The sequence below is a fragment of the Mustela nigripes genome, chromosome 15, assembly GCF_022355385.1.
Source record: "Mustela nigripes isolate SB6536 chromosome 15, MUSNIG.SB6536, whole genome shotgun sequence".
Classification (NCBI taxonomy): Eukaryota; Metazoa; Chordata; class Mammalia; order Carnivora; family Mustelidae; genus Mustela; species Mustela nigripes.
In genome coordinates this window covers 20,089,233-20,110,960 of record NC_081571.1, presented here as the reverse complement: position 1 = coordinate 20,110,960, position 21,728 = coordinate 20,089,233, and the positions used below count along the sequence as shown (strand labels likewise).

At 53.9% G+C, this 21,728-nt stretch overlaps 1 protein-coding gene and 1 pseudogene across 1 annotated transcript; one reads left to right on the top strand and one right to left on the bottom strand.

Moving 5' to 3' along the window:
* Window positions 1-469: 469 nt before the first annotated feature.
* LOC132002963 (calpain-8-like) lies at window positions 470-20,284 on the bottom strand (annotated as a pseudogene).
* On the top strand, window positions 13,399-16,585 carry LOC132002985 (NEDD4-like E3 ubiquitin-protein ligase WWP1). The gene is given in 2 exon segments (XM_059378287.1): window positions 13,399-14,051; window positions 14,053-16,585. Coding segments are annotated over 2 exon segments (2,769 nt in total). The 5' UTR covers window positions 13,399-13,556; the 3' UTR covers window positions 16,327-16,585.
* Window positions 20,285-21,728: the final 1,444 nt, after the last annotated feature.

Genomic DNA, 21,728 nt, shown 5'->3' with positions numbered 1-21,728 from the left:
TTATCACAACACTTCTTCATCATGCATTAATGTATACTGAGATGTTGGGCCTCCAGCTGGTTCTTGCTCTTCCTGATTAAAATTGTATCTTTCTCAAGAAATTCATTCTTCACAAAATTACCTAATGACAGCCACCACGAATCCCTCCGGAATTTGTTACAAGGAGTCTTTGGCAGTATAAAAAGTAAATTGTGATTTGTTCCTGGCTGGGCTTATCGAGCACCAAAGGCCTTGCTTCAACACATCTGTGAGGTGCACTGCAGCCTGGACAGGGCTGTGGTCCCCAAGCCAGAGGCACCCAGACCAAAGGTGGCTGTGTGGCTCCCTCGCCCCAACCATGCCTGCCTGTCTCAAGGTCGCCAAGCTCGGGAGGAAAGGAGAGTCTACAGCCTCCCATACCCAGCCTCCCTTCCACTTTCAAATGCCGTGTGCCCCCCTTTCTTGGCTCCTGTCCCCTGAGAAGCCTAGACTAGATGCTGAGCGTACCCTGTCCTATCCTCTTCCGGCACCGACAATTCTTCTGCATCAGACCCAGCAGCACCATGCAGTGGGGTTCGCCGACGCCCCCTCCTGGCTGTCATCCACTTAGGCCAGATGGATTCCAAACTGGGGATTGGTCCAGTAAGTGGCTGGAGGTCTCCAGGAGGTCGCCGGGTGTGGTTTCCCCCTTGGGGAGGCGGGAAAGAACACAAGGGAAGAGCCTTGGTCGCCCCAGAGAGGGCGCGGCTGGCAGTCAGTGGGCCTGGGCAAGTTTTGCTCCCAGCGTGGCGAGCACGCCCTCCTTCCCTTCCCCCCTCCCCTCCCACACACTGGCAGATGCACCCCGCGGCATCCGGAAACTTTGCACAGCGCCGTCTGACTGGGAATACTCGAGGTCTGATGGGCCAGGGCTGCCCTGGAATGCTCACGAGTGACCCCCAAGTCTTCCAGTTCTAAGCTCCTGGCCCGTGAAGATGAGCCCCTCTCAGGGAGGAATATCTCGGGGTGTGAGGGGAGTCACGTCTCAGGAGGCCTCTGCTCACAGGCTCTGGAGACAATGGGTCTGGTGGGCGTCTGTCCCCTCCAGCCGTGGGGGCTGACCCTCTGCCCCTCAGCCAGATGGCTGGAGCATTGAGATACCATCTCTCCCTGGTAAGTCACTGAATATGCATGAGAGGTAATTAAAAAGAACACAAGCCACACCACCTATGGGTACTCTAAAAGATGGCTTCCCTTCAAAGAGAACTTTTTAAAACTCTTTCAAAACAGCGACTACACATTCCGAGGCACAGAGAGGTCCGGCGGGTCAAGGGAGGGCACACAGTCGGGCGGCAGTGCATAAATGAAGAAGAGGGGCCTCAGCGGTTTTGAAATACTGATGTGGCCCAGGGGAGGACAGCCTGTGGGGGTGGTCCTCACATGCCCTAAATGAGGGTCCAACTCGATGAGATAACAAGGCATGCACAGGAGACCAAGAGCCACGGAGTTAACCAGAACGTTTCCTACTCAATCCCTCCTCTCCATCAGAACCTCCACGTCCAGACTGTCTGGGGCACAAGCACGGACTGCAAGGTCAAGTCCCTGCAGCTTCCCAGGTAGACGTACAGAACATCATTACGAAAGGGCCAGGCACCGTCGGTCCCTTCCAGACAGCTAGGTGACTAGGTGACTATGCCCATGGGGTGGAGACAGTGATTGGGGGCGGATACCTCAGGGGCGCCCCCGGTGGTTCCGCGCTGCCAAAGCAATCTGGTCCCATCTCTTACCCGTTTTCTAAGTGCTCTCTAATGGCGGACATATTTTAACTTCTTCCAAATGCAACCTCATTGCAATCCCTACATTTTTTTGTTTACTCCTTAACAGAACTGGAGGAAGAGAATGAGCTACAAAAATAATGCCCTACACTTACAGAACACCACTGGTTTACATTGCGCCTTGCCTGGTGGGTGTTAACCCTTCGTTGTGCGGACCAAGCAACAAGGCGCCGCAGAGGAAAAGGAGCCTCCCAGGGCCCTGCAGCTGGTGAGCCAAGCTGCCGCCAGGCGCGGAGCTCTGGGCTGGATGGTGGGTGGTGGGTGGGGAGTGAAGAAGAGACACACGGTAGTCCAGACCCAGCCTGCACGGACATGGGATTTTATTAGGACTCGGAGTGCAGCCCTGCAATGATCAGCGTCAGAGCCCGGAGCGGGAGGCTGGGTGGACTGGGGGGCTGGGGGGCTGGGGGGCTGGGGGGGGCAGAGGGAGCAGGCTTTGCTTTCCTTTATTTCTCCTTCGGGAGGTGGGTCGTTTTTTCTGCATCTTCTTCCTGCTGCCTCGGCTGTCTCGGCCCAGAGAAGCCTATGTCGGATGCGTCAGTGATGTCCAGGGAACCGGGGAGGGCTCCCCACCCACAGTGAGACGAAAGCCCCCCAGTTAGGGCAGAGGCAGGGGTTGCCCAGATATCCTCCTGGGGTGGAGCTCCAGTGGCTCCCATAGGAGGAAGGAGTGGCCATCACGCACCCCCAGGCTCAGGCCGCTCTACCCCACCCTCCGGGTTCAGCTAGGGCACACAGACTTAGCATGGCGTGATCTACTGGAGCAACACAGGGTCCACGCATCTCAGGGGGATGCGTGACAAGCAGGGACCGGGAGAAGAGTGAGAAAGGAGCACGGTGAGCACGAGGCATCCTTGGGAGGCAGGGGCAGGTGGGGGAAGTGTGGAAGCTACAGAACCCCGTTGGCTGAGCTCCAGCCTCAGCTGGGGGCTGCAGAACCATTGTCCACCCTGCCGCCCTGGCCTCCAAGCCCAGGGAGAAGCTGGGCCCCTGCGGGGCACCAGGAGCCAGTGAACAGGACGAGGCATTGCGCAGCCCAGGGGGGACAGGCCAAAAGGACTTGGGGCCCCGCAGCCCTCCGTCCAGCTCACCTGGGAAGTTGGTGTGGCCCCCAGGGGTGGAGCCCCGCATCAGCGGCCATAAACAGGACCAGGTCCCATTTGTGTAGCTCCTCGCTACTCAGGGAGGCTGGGGAGAAGTTGCAGATCTCCAGCCGGGAGAACTGCTCCAGGAAATCCAGAAATGACATCCTGGGGGCAGAAGGATCAGAAGGCTCTGGGTTCACGGGGCAGGTTCCAGGACAGAGCAAGGGACCAGCTCTGACCCGGTCATGTCTACGGGGCCACTGTCCAAGTGCCTGGCTACCGTTGGCATCTCTGTTTCATTAGAGAGCGCCCTTCGCACGTCTAACAACCAGGCAGGGAGACAGAACAGTAAATGGGCCCTGCCACCGGGCCAGGCACCTCGGAATCTGCAGAGACTTCAGTCCTCCAATTTAAGTCTGCCCAGCAGAGATGTCCCTAAACCATGTCATGTTCAAGGGACGTCCCTGGCATCTGTCCTAGCCCATCCACAAAGGAAGTCACCCTGTCACGTGGCTAAGCCCAACTTGCTGAGATGGGATTGGTGCTCTGCCTCATGAGGGGGCGGGGCAGCAGAGACAGGGACACATGCAGTCCCTGAGGTCGGACAGCCTACGGGTAACGGGGGAGAAGAAGGACGCCCCCAGCAGGAGCCACGTGGGCTTCCTGAGACCCTGGTTGCCGGGGGAGTGAAGCCGCTGGGAAGGACATCTTCCTGCAGATGGTGCTCACCAGAACTCGCCATCCTCCGCTTTCTTATCCAGCTCCGCCTTCTGCCTGGGGTCTATGTCATTCCACTCTGGGGCACTGGAGGAAATCGTAAAATTAAAATCTTTATTTATTTATTTATTTAATTTTTTAAAGATTTATTTATTTGACAGAGAGAAAACACAAGTAGACAGAGAGGCAGCCAGAGGGAGAGAGGAGGAAGCAGGCTCCCTGCTGAGCAGAAAGCCCGAGGCGGAACTCGATCCCAGGACCCTGAGATCATGACCTGAACCGAAGGCAGCGGCTTAATCCACTGAGCCACCCAGGTGCCCCAAATTAAAATCTTTAAAAAGAGAAGCCAAGGTGGTCATTTGTGAAAGGTTCGCTGCAGCACACAGGTTCCTGAAGCTAGACGGCCCCCGGAGGGTGGAGACGGTCATGAGCCAGACCCTAGCAGGCCGGCAGTGGTGGGGGAGGGGGACACACATCCCGGGAGGGATGCGGACCAAAGACATGGACCGCAGTCATGCAGCTGGGACATTGCCTTAATTTCACTGCCAGGGAACCTTCATTTCTAGCTGAAACTGCCACACGCCGTGACAGGGCTGCAGGTCCATGAGAAGAGGGATGAGGCTGCCTGTCAGGCGTGCACCCCTGGTCCATGGGCTGGTTGTCATTCTGGCTCATCCCTCAGGTGAGGACCCTGGGGGAGTCGGACACTCTCTGGGCATAGGTGCACCATCCGTTTCCCGAGCCGCCAGTGACAGCCATCAGGCCCAGTCGGGCAGCAATTTTCCTGAAGTCGTGTCACCTGTGAGGCCTCCTGTTATGGCCTTTCCGTGGCGATGGCCATATGTGTCATAGACGTATATTCAAATGACGTCTCCAGCCTCCTGCCTGACCTTTACCAAGCTCGGTCTCCTGAAATAAGTGTGCAGCGTCTAGGAACCGAATGGTATAAAAATGTCCCTTCCCTGGATGCCTTCAACAAACCACAAACCCTGCCCTCCCCCAGGAAAGTCCAGCCACACAGGACCACAGGGGTCATGCAGGAGGGAACCCAGGACGCCTTCAGCTCAGGGAAACTTTCACCCATCAGCCCCAAATCTCAGAATGTTCTTGTTGTAAACAAAGATTAGGCAACTTAGAGAATTCTGGATCTGAATCAAATCTCCCAATTGGGTTTTGAGCCTAAGACAAATTTAGATTAAGTTACCTGGACATTGGGCTGACTTAGAGCTGTGGCTCAGAGACCCAGTGTCCTCCTGCCCCACCAGCTGCTACAAAAATGGTCCCAGCTGTGTCTCCAGCTGCTGGAGTTCAGCTCTCACCCCCCGACACCACCCCTTTTGCACCTGCCCCAGCCTCTCAGAGACTGGGCGCGTGGGAGGGGGTGTTGTCAGGGAAGGAGATGGGGTCACAGAAGCCCTCCGGGCAGCTTGCTAAAGAGCTGTCGGCTGAAATGGCCAAAAGACAGAGCGTTGATTTCGTTTAGCGCGGGCGCCCTTCCAGGGCAGTTGGCGGAAAGTAGGTTTCGGGTTTTGCTCCAATGCTGGTAGCGGAATCAGCGTCTGTTGCCCTCGGGACCTACCTCTCTCTGTGACACACACCTGAAGGGAAGTGTGCGGTGATGGGCCATGTCCTGCCATTTTGGCAGGCAAGGGCGGGCAGCACAGGGTGGCTCCCGAGCACTTAGGGAACCCCATTTCCCAGGTGCTTCCTCAGTGGCACGAGGCCTGGGTGAGGGGAGCCTGCCTGCCCCCCCCCATGACCTTGTCAGGAAAGGGCGAGCAGCCCTCCCAGATGCCCGCCGCTGCCTGCCACCAGCTGGCCCCGAGGGCCGGATCTCGCTTCCTCCACTGGGCACTGGGGGTGTGGCCTTTGTCTGAGAGACGTCTGAGAGATGGTCTGCAGTGGGAGGTGCGGGATCTCATGGGTCCGGCCTCCCCTGGCAATCACCACTGTGTGGCAGGTGGGAAACAGGAAAACATTGTGGAGACAGAGCTGCCAAGCCTGCAAAGGCCAAGCAGAGACCCAGAGGCCAGACTCCAGCTGCCTGCGGCGTGCTTTGCTCAGCAGGAGCCCAGCAGTTCTCCTTCCTGACCCGGCTGCTGGGCTCCCAAAACGCGGCCGTGCTCACGGGGCCCCAGGTCTCATGAGCGCTGTGTTTCGTGAGCCACCTTTCCACAGCACGGGGTGAGGATGGGGACCAAGAACCTACTCGTCACTCCAAGCCCCTATCCACTCCACTTCGCCACACGGGTTCCGGAGTCTGATGAGCTTCTCGGGACGACCCTGGATATCCACCTGCAAGGTCCACATGCGGAAGCACCAGAGCCTCTGGGCTCCCCTGCCTGGCGCCCCCAAGTCCGCAACCCCCCACCACGCCCTCGTGACCACCTCCTTCCCTGACCCCTCGCATCTGCCCCACACCCCTGCGCCTGCCCCCCACTGCATCCCCGCGTCCACCCCCTGCCCCAGGCCGCCACACCTTCCCCACACCCCCGCGTCTGTCCCATGCCCACCGCCCCCGCACCCCACGTCCACCCCCAGCCCCAGGCCCCAGCACCGGCCTCACGCCCGCAAGTCTGCCCCCGTCGCTGCGTCCTCCCCACAGCCTGCGACCCTATGTCCACCACCTCCCTCCGTCTGCTCCCTGAGGACTTACACTTTCCAAATGTCCCCAAAGAGCCACACCCTTGTTTTAACGCATGTTTTCCAGATGTGGCCAACTGCTGTTTTCCACAATTTGGTTTGTTTTCCACAAACCATGTGTCTGGCTCACAAACAAGTTCGTGTCGGCTTTCACATGCACTCAAATTTTGTAATTGACTAAGACTCACTGAGCTCTTAACCCACCAGATGAAATGACAATAAGCACACAGAGCACGGTGGCCAGCGTTCGGGGAACACCCTCTGGAGGAAGCACACATGGGGCCAAACACTGCAAACAACCAGCACCACCCTGAAGCCCTGTGGCTGTCCCAGGAGCTGGGTGCCATGGCTACCTCTCTGGGACAGCTCAAGTCCTAGATGCAGAGGGAGCAGGTCACTGAGGTCAGGACGTGGTGAAGGGGGCATGGGCACCCAGACAGCGTGTCTGCAAACACACCTGGAAGCTCACACTTACTGCCTTCCCTGCTAGAGCCCCTGTGTTCACATTCCGCGCACACACACTCAGACAAAGGATGTCAGGTGTTGGGTGTCCCACTCCCCTCCATGTCCTCCATCATGCCCTCGCCCACACTTACACATGTGTGTTCAGTCTCTGCTTGGGAAATGACTTTACAGAAGAGCGTGCTGGTGAATTACAACACTCGTGCGGTTTTCATACACAACAAAAACTGAGATCCCGTCTCATTTCCCTTTTTGCTTGGCCGTCAGGAAGCCCAGAGCAAAGGTCATTTTTCGAGGGCAGCCCTGTCTCTCACCTGCATTGTCTGGTGGATTTCAGTTTCGTGTTTTGATTGTGTCTGCACACGTCACTGTAAGTGACTGCAAACGCTTTTTCCAAGTGGGCAGAATATAGTAAATAAACGTCGTGAAAACTACAGTGCATGCTTTCTGCTTGCATGGCTCCTTCTCCATTGGGCCTCATCCTGGGGCAGCCGACATCACTGCCTTTATCCCCTTTGGGGTCCTATGGGTTTCCACCTGTGCACACGCACCTCTTAACCCACATAGAAAATCTAACGGACAATCTCTACAACCTCCTCCAAAACCGCCCTCCCACACCAAGCCTGTCTCATCTGCATGTCGCTGGAGCCCAGGGAGCTGAGGCACAGACGGACAGCGGGATCCATCTCCAAGGGGGAGAGTCCAAAGGGCCCATGAGCAAGAGGGACCCATGCACGGGTGGCGTCCTGGAAGCCAGGGAGGGACCTCAGCAGATGGGAGGCTCTTTGTGGTGACCTGGATGCATGCAGTATCACAACCTGCTACCCTCCCCTCTCTTCCAGCTTTTACCTCTTGGACCCCAGTGATGGAGTAGGCATGACTCTTCACCAGTTTCTGGCAGGTGGTGGCCTCCGCTCCTGCTTCAGCTGCACTGGAGACCAGGCTGGCCCTGACCCTGACCCTGACTCTGACCTCGTTGGGGCTGGCCGCTGGGGGACACTGGGGTGCAGGTGCAATGGTGACCTCAGTGACCTCTGAACAAGACTGCAGCTCCAGGTAGGCGCTATGTGGCTCGGGGGCCGGAGCATGACTTACAGGATTTAAATGCCACCAGACGCCAGGTCGTCACCTCAGGTCCCCGAATGATCCCCTGCCACTTGAAGAAGTCCAGTTATCCAGGATGGCCACTCTGGGCCAGACTACTTCTCCCGTGTCTCCCCCTTCCTCATCCGCAGGCCCCCCTCTAGGCCCCACATCGTCTCCCCACCAGGCAAACCCTGGAACTGAGATTTGGCAGAGATGTACTGTTTGCGTGCCCAAGGCCACCAGGTCAGGGACAGAGAGGGGCAGGAACAACACGCCAGCTCCAGTGTCCATGCCGCCCCGGGGCCCAGACCACCAGCCCCCCCACCCAGGCAGCACATGCACCCTGGCTCCAGATCCGCTCCCCTTCTTCTCAGGGATCTCCAACTCCATCGGGTACCCCCACACACACCCACCATGTCTGTGTTTCCTAAAGCTTCATGATCACTGAGCAGGGAAGGGGCAGCAAAGGTGGGATGCTGGATCCAGGGGTCAGGTCTCTGTTCTTGGGCCATTCCCCGGCACTGCAGACTGCGACTCCCACGATGTACCCACTTGCTACCCACTAATAAGGTCTGGGACCCCTCCATCCCCAGACTTGCCCACAGTTCAGCCCGAGATGCTGCTGTGGCCCCTTCCCTGCCATGCAGTCGGGAGCAGGGAGACTCACGTCAATGGAGCAGGCCAGCAGGGACCCCGCGCAGAGAGCCTACCGGATGATCTGAAACAGGTGGGCTGGGGGCTTCTTCAGGTCATAAAACTCAGAAATGCCTCCAGTGAGATCCTCAAACCCCTCCACCGTGGACCCTCCAGTGAGAGCCTCATAGGAACCGTTAAGCCTGCAGGGAAAGAAAGAAAATGTGTGTCATTTGCAGAGGAGGGGCCCACGTGGGCTGGTGCTAGGATGCAGAGTGGCCTGGAAGATAAGAGAGGGCCCTTTGCCAGTTTTGCTTTGGGTTGACAGGGAGCTCTGGCTACCTCCCACCAAGCCACCCCCCCCACCTCCAAGTCCTGTAGGAAGCCAAGTGCAGCCTTCCCAGCACGGACCCTGGCTTCCTGGGTTCCTGGGGGTTGGAACCCTGGGCAGCCATGGGTAGAGAGTGCCCCGGGGGCTCACTCCGGGAAGAAGGCTGGAAAGGTATGGGGTTGCAGGACAGGGTAGGCGACACACATCAGGAGAACCCACAAAGAAGGCTTCCTGCATGGAACTCCAGCAGAAAGGGGGCAGTGAGAGCTGGTCGGGGCCTCAGCACCAAAGTGCATCTGTTTCCTTCCTCGTCATGGTTGTTTGAAAAACTCACCTTAACCTAGGAACTGACTTTGGGATTTGAAGGAGGAGAATGGGGAGGCCCCAAGAACCTGTAGGGCTGACTCCCCCACCTTGATCCACACCTCATGGGGGCAGGGCTGAGCCGAGAGCTACTGGCCCCAGTGTCCAGGTGCTGGGGGGACTCGGCCAGGCACCCCGGGTTCAGGGTGGGGCAGGTGCCATCCTCGGGGACACAGGGGTCTCCCGGCCCTGTACCGCTTACTCACTTGGCGTAGGCCTTCTCCAGCAGTGCTCCCCAGAACTCGGTGCCCGTCTCTGAGTGCAGGAAGAGCAGCTCCCCATGCTTGGTGGGCAGCCTGTCGTCCACGACCACTTCCACCCACTCGCCGTACTGCCAGAACTGGGGGGCAAAGGACATGGGGCGGAGGCCCCTCAGACATCACCCCATGTGGAGGGCCGAGCTCCAAGCCCCCCCAAGAGCAGGATCTGAGTCTTCCATCCACACCCACCGGAGAGGCCAGAGAACACAGGACACATGGCATCCAGCGTGTGAGTGATAAGCAAAGGCGCCCGCGTGGGGGGGTCTCTGGTTTGGGGATGTGAGAGGGACCGAAGCCCATGGGAAGGATTCCCAAATGACACGGTCAGAGCAGCGCGGGGGGCTGACACATGGAGTACCTTCCTCTTCCTTACAGTTTTCTTAACAACGTTTTCTTTTCTCTGACTTGCTCTATGCTAAGAACACAGTGTATAACCCGCTTGAGCTATGAAACATGCTTGACTCCACTGTTTATACCCTCGGGAAGACTTCAGGTCAGCAGCTGGCCACCAGGGGTGAAGATTTGAGGGATTCCAAAGAGACGCCAGATTTCTGGCTGTATCCCGACCCCCACGTAGCTGCAGGGTCACCATGGGCCCCAAGCACAGTACCTGAAAATGGAAGATCCCTGAGTAGTTCTGCTGGAAATCCTGGCCCCCGAGGACCACGCAGCAAAGAAGCCTTTCATTCAGGGTTAGGGAGACAAGGGCGGCCAGCAGCCAGCAGTCACCTGCACCCAGTCACAGGGACACACCAGTCAGGCCTGCCGCATGTCCCTGCCCAGTCTGACATTTAGGGCCCTGCTCCGTCCAGCCCATGTCACCTCGCCCCCTTCCAGGTCAGATGCCCCATCATCCTCCCGTGTCTGAAGGTCACGGGTGGCTCCTGCTGCATCACTCAAAGTCCCGTCCTCAGGACGGGATGTTCTCTGCCTGCCGCTACATCACAGGACCCTGACCATTCCACCCCTAAGCACCAATGGCTGGGGTGGAGAACGCAAAGAAAGAAGACAGTGCGGATCCCACTCATGTCTCCAGCTTTCATCCCTTTGCTCCCACCAAGAACCTGCCCTCCAGGCAAACTATGATGCCCTGGCCTTTCCCCTTGGGCAGTGGCTGCTTTGTTCCCTCCCCCAACAAGACCTCAGGGCCCGGCCACCTGCCCCTTCTCTCCAGCCATGAGTAACTCTGTCTCTTTGTGTTACCTTAAGACCGGACAGTACCTAAGCTCTGTGCACCGGGTCACAGCACCCACCCGAGCAGCCGCTACTGAGTAGCACTTTGGCGGCCTCCCGTGGTGACCTCCCGGGGCCCTCCAGCCAGCAAGGATGTGGACTCCTGGTCTGGCACCCCCAGCAGGAGGCTGACACATAGGGGGGCCCGGCTTGACGAATGGCTAGTGTCCGAATGACTTCGATAGGTTTGTCTGGAACAAATGCCCAGTGGCCCCTGTGTGTTTGCTCCTGAGTCTCCCGGTCTGTGGCAATGGGGAGCCCAAGAGGACATGCACTAGGCATGACAGCTCCCATGTCCGCCAACATCTGCAGCAGGAGAGATGGCAAGTGACAGTTCCCAGCACAGGCCCCGGAGGGATCTGACAGAGTGACCACTCTGCAGCCCCTCTGACATCCACCCCGCAGGACACACGCATCCTCGCAGCCCCTCTGATGTTCTCGAGCCTGGCTGAGCTGTCTCCATCCACCCACTCAGAAACTCCTCACGCATTACAATTCAAGGCACGGAAACTCCGCGTCCCTCAGTTGCTGACATCAAACAGGGCTGCCCAGCTGGAGGAGCTTAATTTTCTTTTCATCTGCCTCACTCAGGACACTGCACAGGTCCTCCTGGCACTCGGGCAAGCGCGGGGCTCCAAGGGGGGGTGTTTGGATTCCTGCCAGAACTGTCAGGCGTGAGTGGACTGTTGGTTCAGGAACACATCCAAATCAGCACATGCCCCTTCAAAGTCCTCTTGGGGGGATGGACTTCTATTCTGCTGCTCAGAACATTTCAGGAACTTGTTTGGGGACCTGCCTTGAAGCCTGTGGCACAATCGTTGGGTTCTTCTCCATAGGGACATGGCTTTGACCTTGGACCATAGTTTTAATTGCCAGAAGCAGCCAAGAGGCATTTGGATACAAGAGGCTTTTGGTGGCGAGTAAGGTGGGTGGAAAACCTGGGAAATACGTTGATGGACGAGTCCCTCCTCGCCAGCCACCTTCCAGTCAGATCTGGCTGTGGGTTAGAGTTTGGACTAACTGTAGAGCTAGAATGGGGGGTCCAGGGTCACTGACCTCTGGGAAAGTCAGGGAACTACCTAAGCTTTGTTCTTCCTATGTTTTATTTGGGTAATACAAGCAATGGGTTTAATAGTTATTAAAACAATAAAGAGATTTTTTAAAATTACGCTTAAATAATGACCCCCTAGAACCTTCCACTCCCTCCACCCTAAGGCCTCAGGACTTCCAGTAAATAGCAAACAGACCCGAGCCCTAACAATGAGGGTCTCTGGTTTTAAGTCCACCAAGAGACAGTCATCCTGAGTTAGGCTTTGTTACAACAGAAAGTGCTAAATCAGAAATTCCCTTTAGGTCTGAACACCTAGTGTTATTATAAATCATAGGTAGCAAGAACTCAGGGTCCAGCTTATTGGGCACTTCCTAATTGCCAAGGGGAGAAGTAGGGCTGCCCCTGGGCCACTGGCTGAAGGACAGGTGAGGGAAGCAGGGACAGAGATGAGGTCAAGTGCTGGTATCTCTGCAGTAGCCCCTTTATGAGGCTGATCAGTGACAAGAGCAGGAATAACAGTTAAGCCACTACTAGGTTGAAGATGAAGCCTAAGCGGAGGGCATTCATGGGGGCTGTGAGGGTGGCACAGAGCCTGGAGGCAGAAAGGAGGGGAGACGGCAGCCTCAGGGACGTCTGCATCCACTGATGGCAAGGAGATCCAGGCAGGTTGGTCCCTCCCCAGAGTGGTGGTGGCTGCAGGGTGGGGCCTGGGAGCCCCCTAGGGAGAACAGGCCCGCCCCTGCACAGTTGTACCCCCCTAGGGCCACCCAGGACCCCAAGGACAACTTTGGCATAAGTACCAGCCAGCCCTGGAGGCTGTGATTTATAAAAAGAAACGCAGGCTGGGTCTTAGATCTGCTTCTGGGCTCAGAGCTCCAGAGAGGCTAGGCAGTCCTCTTCTGCACAGTTCTTTTGTTATGTTAACGAGGTGGCTTAGGAAAGCCCCTAGGTGACCCAAATGGTTGCCAGGAGAACCAACCCCAGTGAGTGGGTTGGACATTTAAGAGCCATCCCATCCCCTGACCCTGGGACCCCTCAGCAGTGGTGATTCCTAATTCCATCAGGCCTCTGTCATGAAGCCTTCAGAAATACCCAGAGGCCGGGGCTCACAGTGCTCCTTGCCGCACATGTGCAGCTTTGGGCAATCAGCTCCCCTTCCCCAGACCTCATCCCATGCCTCCGCTCCATCTGGCTGTGCCTGAGCTGGATCTCTGGGAGGAACCCGTGCTCTGGGGAGTGAGATGTTTCCCAGCGACGGGTCGTGAGGCCCTCCATCTGCAGCTGATGGGTCAGAAGCACAGGGGGCTGCGGGGGAGGACAATGGGAACAGGAGCCTGCGGTCTGAGATCTGTGGGGATCTCTGGCCTTCCTCATGTCTGAGCCCATCTTGGGGAGGCTGGAGACGGGCCGGCCTTTAAGAAGTAAGAAACCGGGCACAGCGCGCGGTGCGGGGCTGGCGGGGAGGCGCGTGCTCGCGGCGCGGCGCCGTCTATGGGAGCACGCGGCGCGCTGCTGAGGAGGGAGGTGTGGGGTCTGCAGCGGGTGGCGCGTGGCCGGGGTGGGGTTGGGGGGAGGGTCGGGTGTCGCCGAGCGTGGCAAGCGGGTTCCAAGTGGCTGCAGGCTGCCTGGGCTGGGTGGCTGCCACCGCCGCCGCCGCCGCCGCCGCCGCCGCGCCTGCTGCGAGATGGCGATCTTGGGCGCGGAAGGGGGAGGGCGCGCGGCGCTGGAGCCGGCGCCGCTGCTGTGGCCGCCGGACAGCCGGGAGCCGACAGCTTTGCGCCGGGTTTGTCTCCTCGCTAGACTATGAGCTCCTTGAAAGAAGGAATCGTGTCTTACTCATCTTTATATCCCCAGTGTCTAGCACAGTTCCTGGTACATGTATAAGCTGAATATTGGGACATGGCCACTGCTTCACCACGGTCTGATACTAGTAATAACCACAGTGGAAGGTTACAGTTACAGGTAACTGTTTCTAGTGCCAAACTAAAAAGAAAAAAGAACTGGTTTGGAACAGCAGTATATACAGAAGTAATTGTAGATGGAGAAATTAAGAAAACAGCCAAACCCAGTAGTTCTTCTAATCCAAAATGGGATGAACAGCTAACCGTAAATGTGACCCCACAGTCTACTTTGGAATTTCGAGTTTGGAGTCATTATACTTTAAAAGCCGATGCTTTATTAGGAAGAGCAACAATAGATCTGAAACAAGCTCTGTTAATACACAATAGAAAATTGGAAAGCGTGAAAGAACAATTAAAACTTTCTTTGGAAAACAAGAATGGTATAGTGCAAACTGGTGAGTTAACAGTTGTGCTCGATGGACTGGTGATTGAGCAAGAAAATCTAACAAACTGCAGCACATCTCCAACCATAGAAATACAGCAAAATGGTGATCAGCCTTAGTGAAAATGGAGACCCTTCAACAAGACCAACTTCCAGGTTGGCTGTTGAAGGTACTAATGGGACAGATAATCATGCACCCACAAGCAGTCTAGTTCAAAACTCATGCTGTTCATATGTAGTTAATGGAGACAGCACACCTTCATCTCCGTCTCAGGTTGCTGCCAGACCCAAAACCACACCAGCTCCAAAACCACTCACATCTGAGCCTGCCAATGACACTGTTAATGGAGAATCATCCTCATCTGCACCAACCGATAATGCTTCCACCACGGGTACTGCAATAGTATCTGAAGAAAATGCCTTGTCTTCAAATTGCACTAATACTACTGTTGAAGATCCTCCAGTTCAAGAAATACTGACTTCCTCAGAAATCAATGAATGTATTCTTTCTAACAGTGCAGCATTTGGATCTGAAACGAGAAGTACTTTAGATCTTGCTGCCTCTAATTCTGGAAATAATTCTGCCTTTGAGGCAGCCAAATTAAGACAGCCAGATGGGTGTGTGGAACCTGTACGGCAGCAGTCTGGAAGTACCAACACAGAAACGTTGCCATCAGGGTGGGAACAGAGAAAAGATCCTCATGGTAGAACTTACTACGTGGATCATAATACTCGAACGACTACGTGGGAGAGGCCACAGCCTTTACCTCCAGGTTGGGAAAGAAGAGTTGATGATCGTGGCAGAGTTTATTATGTGGATCATAACACCAGAACAACAACCTGGCAGCGGCCTACCATGGAGTCTGTTCGAAACTTTGAGCAGTGGCAGTCTCAGCGGAACCAATTGCAAGGAGCTATGCAACAGTTCAACCAGAGATACCTCTATTCGGCTTCAATGTTAGCTGCAGAAAATGACCCATATGGGCCTTTGCCACCAGGCTGCGAAAAAAGAGTGGATTCAACCGACAGGGTTTACTTTGTGAATCATAACACAAAAACAACCCAGTGGGAAGATCCCAGAACTCAAGGCTTACAGAATGAAGAACCCCTGCCAGAAGGCTGGGAAATTAGGTATACTCGGGAAGGTGTTAGGTACTTTGTTGATCATAATACAAGAACAACAACATTCAAAGATCCTCGCAATGGGAAATCATCTGTAACTAAAGGTGGTCCACAGATTGCTTATGAACGCAGCTTTAGATGGAAACTTGCTCACTTCCGTTATTTGTGCCAGTCTAATGCACTACCCAGTCATGTAAAGATCAATGTATCCAGGCAGACACTATTTGAAGATTCCTTCCAACAGATTATGGCATTAAAACCCTATGACTTGAGAAGGCGATTATATGTAATATTTAGAGGAGAAGAAGGACTTGATTATGGTGGTCTAGCAAGAGAATTGTTTTTCTTGCTTTCCCATGAAGTTTTGAACCCCATGTATTGCTTATTTGAGTATGCTGGCAAGAACAACTATTGTCTTCAGATAAATCCAGCATCAACCATTAACCCAGACCATCTTTCATACTTCTGTTTTATTGGTCGCTTTATTGCTATGGCACTTTTTCATGGGAAGTTTATTGATACTGGTTTCTCTTTACCACTCTACAAGCGTATGCTAAGTAAAAAACTGACTATTAAGGATTTGGAATCTATTGATACTGAATTTTACAACTCCCTTATCCGGATAAGAGATAACAACATTGAAGAATGTGGCTTAGAAATGTACTTTTCTGTTGACATGGAAATTTGGGGAAAGGTTACTTCGCATGACCTGAAGTTAGGAGGTTCCAATATCCTGGTGACTGAGGAGAACAAAGATGAATATATCGGTTTAATGACAGAGTGGCGTTTTTCTCGAGGAGTGCAGGAACAGACCAAAGCTTTCCTTGATGGTTTCAATGAAGTCGTCCCTCTTCAATGGCTGCAGTACTTTGATGAGAAAGAATTAGAGGTTATGGTGTGTGGCATGCAGGAGGTTGACTTGGCAGATTGGCAGAGAAATACTGTGTATCGACATTATACAAGAAACAGCAAGCAAATCATTTGGTTTTGGCAGTTTGTGAAGGAGACAGACCATGAAGTAAGGATGCGACTATTACAGTTTGTCACTGGAACCTGCCGTTTACCTCTAGGAGGATTTGCTGAGCTCATGGGAAGTAATGGGCCTCAAAAATTTTGCATTGAAAAAGTTGGCAAAGACACCTGGTTACCAAGAAGCCACACATGTTTTAATCGCTTGGATCTACCACCATCTAAGACTTATGAACAACTAAAGGAAAAACTTCTTTTTGCGATAGAAGAGACAGAGGGATTTGGACAAGAATGAATGTGGCTTCTTGTCTTGGAGGAGCTCTTGCATTTCAATACCCCAGCCAAGAAAAATTGCACAGATAGTGTATATATAAGCTGTTCATTCTGCACAGTGAATTTTCTGAACCTCTCCAAGTATAAATATTTTTCATTCTTCCACAGAAATATGCAAAACAGTTCATCCTTTTCTACTTTATTTATTGCACCCTTGACGTGACTGACCAGGAAAAAGATCATCCTTAAATTTTGAAACAAGCAAGAGACTTTATTAAAAATAAGTATATATCTATATAAGCATATAAGATGGTGGCTCTAGTTTTATAGAGCTCCATTATATTAAACACGACAGCCGTTCATTCAAGAAATAATCTGGATTTGCTTTACCTTGTTTCTAGTATCCAGAGGAAAAAGTACAAATTGCTTCATGATCTTCTCCCTTATACAACACCTTTTGAGGGTGTTTAGTTGCATGGCTGTTCAGGAAGGTATTAAGGGCTTAGGCCAAATCTTACTTTGAGTATGTTAAAAAAAAAAATGCTGCTGGCTTTTCTGAAGGACAGGCATTTGAACCTGTCAGCTCATTTTAAATAAATACAATAGTTGAAAATTTTCCCTCTTTGCTACATCACTAATACAGTCAAAGTAATGAATGAAACCATAATGTATATGTAAGTCATACACCACATCTGATGCCATTTAGTTTATTCTAGAAATTGGAAAGAATTCATTAAGCAGCAAAGAGGTTTGTTTACATGTTACTTTGGGATGCTAGGTATTTGTGGAGTTAAAAAGAGTCAGGTACTTAAGTACTTTTGTTTTTAAATCTGTGATGTTCTTTAAATTTAACTCATAATAAATTGATGCAGTTTGATACTTAGCAACATATAATAAGGTAATGGAACATTTTTGCTTTTGTGTTCAGAGTTTTGGTTTTATAAAACCAGATGGACTGAAGAGTTGTATAAGCATTTGAACACGCAAATGAAAACTATTTTCTATTAGTGTTCATATATCCTCATTCCTCTTAAATTCATGAAAATTTTATGATCTGAATTATATAGGCATATTAAAGACTCTTTTGGTCCCCACCCCCCTTTTTACATAGATCATTATTTTTGTCCTAATAACTTTTTAATTTTTCATTATCAAGGGCATTTGCTGAACTACAAAGATGTATAACAAATTAAAATCTGATGCGAATGATATCAATGCTATTTTAGCAAACTGGGCTTCCTTATTAACAAAAATTGCAATTTCCATTTGTATCATTTCAATATGCAGTGTAAATTTCAGGAAGTTAAAAATTTTTTCATAACCACAAACTGACATCTTACAATGTTGTCTGTAACATATTTATCTGCTAAGTACATATGGAAAATACTAGTATACAATTTAATTTCCCTAAACAGTTTTTGTTTTGCCAAAATTTTATTTTTCTACATACTAGATCGTGTTCTGCACTTCTATTCAAAGTTCATAGTAAAGACGAAATAAAGGCAGTGATCCACTAAAAAAAAAGAAAAGAAAAAAGAAAAACAAAGTAAGAAACCACCCAAAAAGGTGAACCAATGAGAAACACTGATCCAAAAGTAAGGGGAACCTTTCGGAGACAGTATGCGGTCAGCAAGAGACAGGCTGCAGGCAGGGAACTGTCCAGGGGAGCAAGCAACTCTGTGCCACCACACATCAGGCCGGACATGGATGCTGACCTGCTCATATGGGCTTGTTTGTCAAAATCCAGCTTCGGTGTGCCCTGGGGTTCACAGGCCAGCGTGATTCGGCTCTGACGCCTGCACCAAGCCATCTCAGGGTGACCCCCAGGCCTCCTCCAGGCCCTCGGAGCCCCATAACTATACCACTCTTCCTTCCCTCTAAACCGTGCCACCGCCAGGCCTCATCCCTGCCTGCACCCCTGCAGAGGCAAAGCTGGACACTTCTGACCTGGGAGGCAGCAGCTGAACTGGGTTCTCAGGGCACCACGCTACCGTCCTGGCCTCCTCTGTGGCCAGCCTCCATCCCACGGATGCCCCTCAGCCCTCTGCCCAGGTTCCTCCCAGGGAACAATGCACCTAGCCCTACACCATCGCAGAGACCTGAGCTTTCCTCGCATCTATGGAGGCCGTGCTGATGGGGTGAGCTGTGGGGCCCCCAAGGAGACGGAGCAAGGAGAGGCTGGGACCAGCACGGTGCCCCTCCTCAGCCCCAGCCCTGCGGACCCAGGGGGCTTCTGATTGGCCCATGTTTCCCAAAACACATCCACTAAGCTCCTGGTATGGAGCCAAAGCCACGCTCTCCTCTGGCAGAGGCCAAGCCCCACAATAAGAGGGCATAGGCCCCATTCTCCACACAGCTGTTGGGAGCAATCGAATCTTCAGCATCGCAGATTTCCCAGGCTTCATGCACCTAAAATCAAGTCTCCAAAGAAAGCCAGGCCTTGGGCGCTGGCCAAACCCTACCTCTGATGGTTGCTAAGGGGCTCCCGCCTCTGGGAGGATGGCCTGGCTGAGCAGGAGGGAGCCAGACACCCACCAGGACCACTGCTGCCACGCAATCATCAGCACCCCCACGCAACAGGACAGCATTTGCCACGACACTTGTCGTTGACAGCGAAAGACACAGAGCTCTGTGGCCGCCTCAGCTGATGGGACAAGGAGCAGTTCAGACACACGGGGCAGCAGGCATCCAAGTTTCCCTGAGACACATGCTAATTAGGTTAAACACTGAGCTCAAAGTAAAAAGGCAGAACAAGGAGGGCCAGGATGCTGTGCCCTGCCCCCCCCCGGCCCCCCCCGCCGCCCCCCCCCCCACTGTGAGCCCCACAGAAATGGCTCGAACGGCACAAGGGCTTGGGACACAGAGGCCGTGGCTCTGGGCAGCGGGAGCATGACCGTGTGGGGTGCCCGGAACATTCCCACAGTTCTGCACTCATGCTCTGCGAGCTCGGCCAAGGGGGTATCTGCGAGCAACGCTCATTAAGGCCAGAACGTGGGAAGCATTTGAAATAAAATGCCTGTGAATTTCGGATTCATAAAGGCTTCCAGCAGGTGGAAGAGAACGCGTTTTCTCGGCTGGCATGAGGAGGAAAAGGGAGGGCACCTTGTGAGAGGACAGGGTTTTCAGGCCCACGTGGACACTGGACTTCTGTTTGCTCTGTTGATCTTCACGGGTAGGATTGTTCTCCAGTGCCTGCGTCTCTGGGCCCGGTCCTGCCACCATCCTGGGTTCCCTAAAGGGAGCTCAGCTGGGAAGACGGGGTTCTCATTTTCTCACTCATTTTAGAGCATCTGCTGGGGCAGCCCACAGTTGTGCAGATGTGGCTGCTCCATCCGGTGAATGGTGTCCACGTACAGGCCACAACTGTCAAGCATCGCCCGGCGTGGCTGTCCACTGCGCACCTACAATTCTGGCCCATTGCTCCTGCGCGGAAGGGGGTTCCGTGGCCTGGAGAGATCGCCCCGGGGAGCCACGGTTCTAGCATCGCAGACCCACGCAAGGAGCACCGTCTCAGAAACACAGACACACACACAATATCGCAGACAGGACGCGAGGTCCCATTAGTCATATCACACACAGCCAGCCTTGCCCCAGATGGAGAGTCCCCAGTAACTCACCCAGACTCCCCTGACAGATGTCTGTTCGCGTGGTTCCATCCACAATGAACTGGGGGCTGGGACACAATTCCTGAAAGCAAGGGGGACAAAACACGGGTCACAAGACACCCCGCACTGGTCGCAGCTGGGGTCGGGGAGCTCCACCGTCAGAGCAGAGCCTGGAGGAGGCCAAGTCACCTTCTGTGAGTCCCTCACCTTACTGCTGATGACTCTGCAGGCCAGTGAAGGGTGGAAGCCGTAGGGGGGTGCGGGGCCGGGGTGCAAGATGGGGGTGCAGGGCAGAGGTGCAGGGTAGGGGTGCAGGCAGGGGTCCAGGGCAGCAGCCGCAGCAGCCACAGCCTGCCTCCCCACGTCCACCTGCATCGGTGTGACTGTGCATGCCGTGCCAAGCACTGGTGTGAGCGGCAGCCAGAGAAGGGCAGAGGCTGGCACTGATGTGCTGGAACATGACCTCCCTCTCAGACAACACCCCGTTTGCACAGAGAGCATTAGATCAACATTCCCCACGCAGACTACATGCTGTGTGCACTCATTAACTCCCCGATGACGTGCCCATGGCCCCAGGCGCTGACGCTGATGCTGAGGTGTCCGGGCAGGGAGGGCGGTTCATGCAGCTGAACCGCCCTCCCTGCGCTCAGGACCGTCAGGGTGGAACCAGCCTGGGGCACCGCTGGGGCCCCCACCAAGCACTTTCTTCCCTGTTTACCCAGCACGACTGCTGGGTGCCCACCCTGCACACATAGCCTCACGGGGCAGGCACGAGGGTGACGGGGGGAGGGAAGAAGAGCACAGGCCTCACACTTGAAGTGCATCCATCTGTGTGGGAAACCCGGACTGACCTCCATGGAGAAGTCAGAGACAAGCCCAGTGCATAACAAGGGGCGCGGGCTTGTGCGCAAAGGGGGAACGTGAAATGCCTGGGAGGGGCGCGTCTGGGAGGCTCTCCGGGCGGGAGAGGATGCCTGCCCGTCGGTTAGACAGTCTAGGAGCAGGACAGGGGTGTCCAGCTAACCCCAGGCAGACGGTCACGGGCAGTCGTGGGTCTTCAAGGAGCAAAGAGGCCCCTGTCACTGACCGCGAGTGCATCAGAACGCCGGGGAAGCAGGTGGCGGGGCCAGCTCCAGGAACTGGGATCCTGCCCTGCGCTGGGGACCGTGGGTCCTGCAGTGACAGCCCCACACCCTAAGCAGCGCCACCAGCTCACATCTAAGTGGGCGGGAACAGTGCCTTCCTGCTGGCTTTTTTTTCTTCCAAGTAGTAAGAAAAATTCATTCACTTGTGTTTTGTTGAAAAAGTAATATATGCACATAAGTTGAAAAAAAAAGTCTAAGTAAATAATGCCCATAAAACCGAAATTGCTTGCATTCAGAGTGCTCGCTGCTCACATTTCCTTTGTATTCTTTCAGAAACTGTCTGTTCTCATAAAAGCATTGACATGTACATCCGTTTTTATCACAAATGTATTGTACCTCCTTTCCCAGCCCAGAGCGAGCCTTAGAATTTCATCCTAATTTCTGCTAGCTCTTCAGCCAGCCCTCCGCGGGCCGACCCTCTGTTCTATTCCTTTGATTCCTGCTTCTGCGGTCTCCAGGGCAATTTAGACCAAGACCCGGTGTCAGCCAAGCTAGGTGTTCTCAAAGCTCCAAATTCAGAAGGTGGAGAGATTTGGGAAATTAATAATTAAAAAGGGAGAGGTAGAGCGCCTTGAGTGGCTCCATCCGTGAAGCGTCTGCCTTCGGCTCAGATCATGATCCCAGGGTTGTGGGATGGAGCCCCACATAGGGCCCCCTGCTCAGTGGGGAGCCTA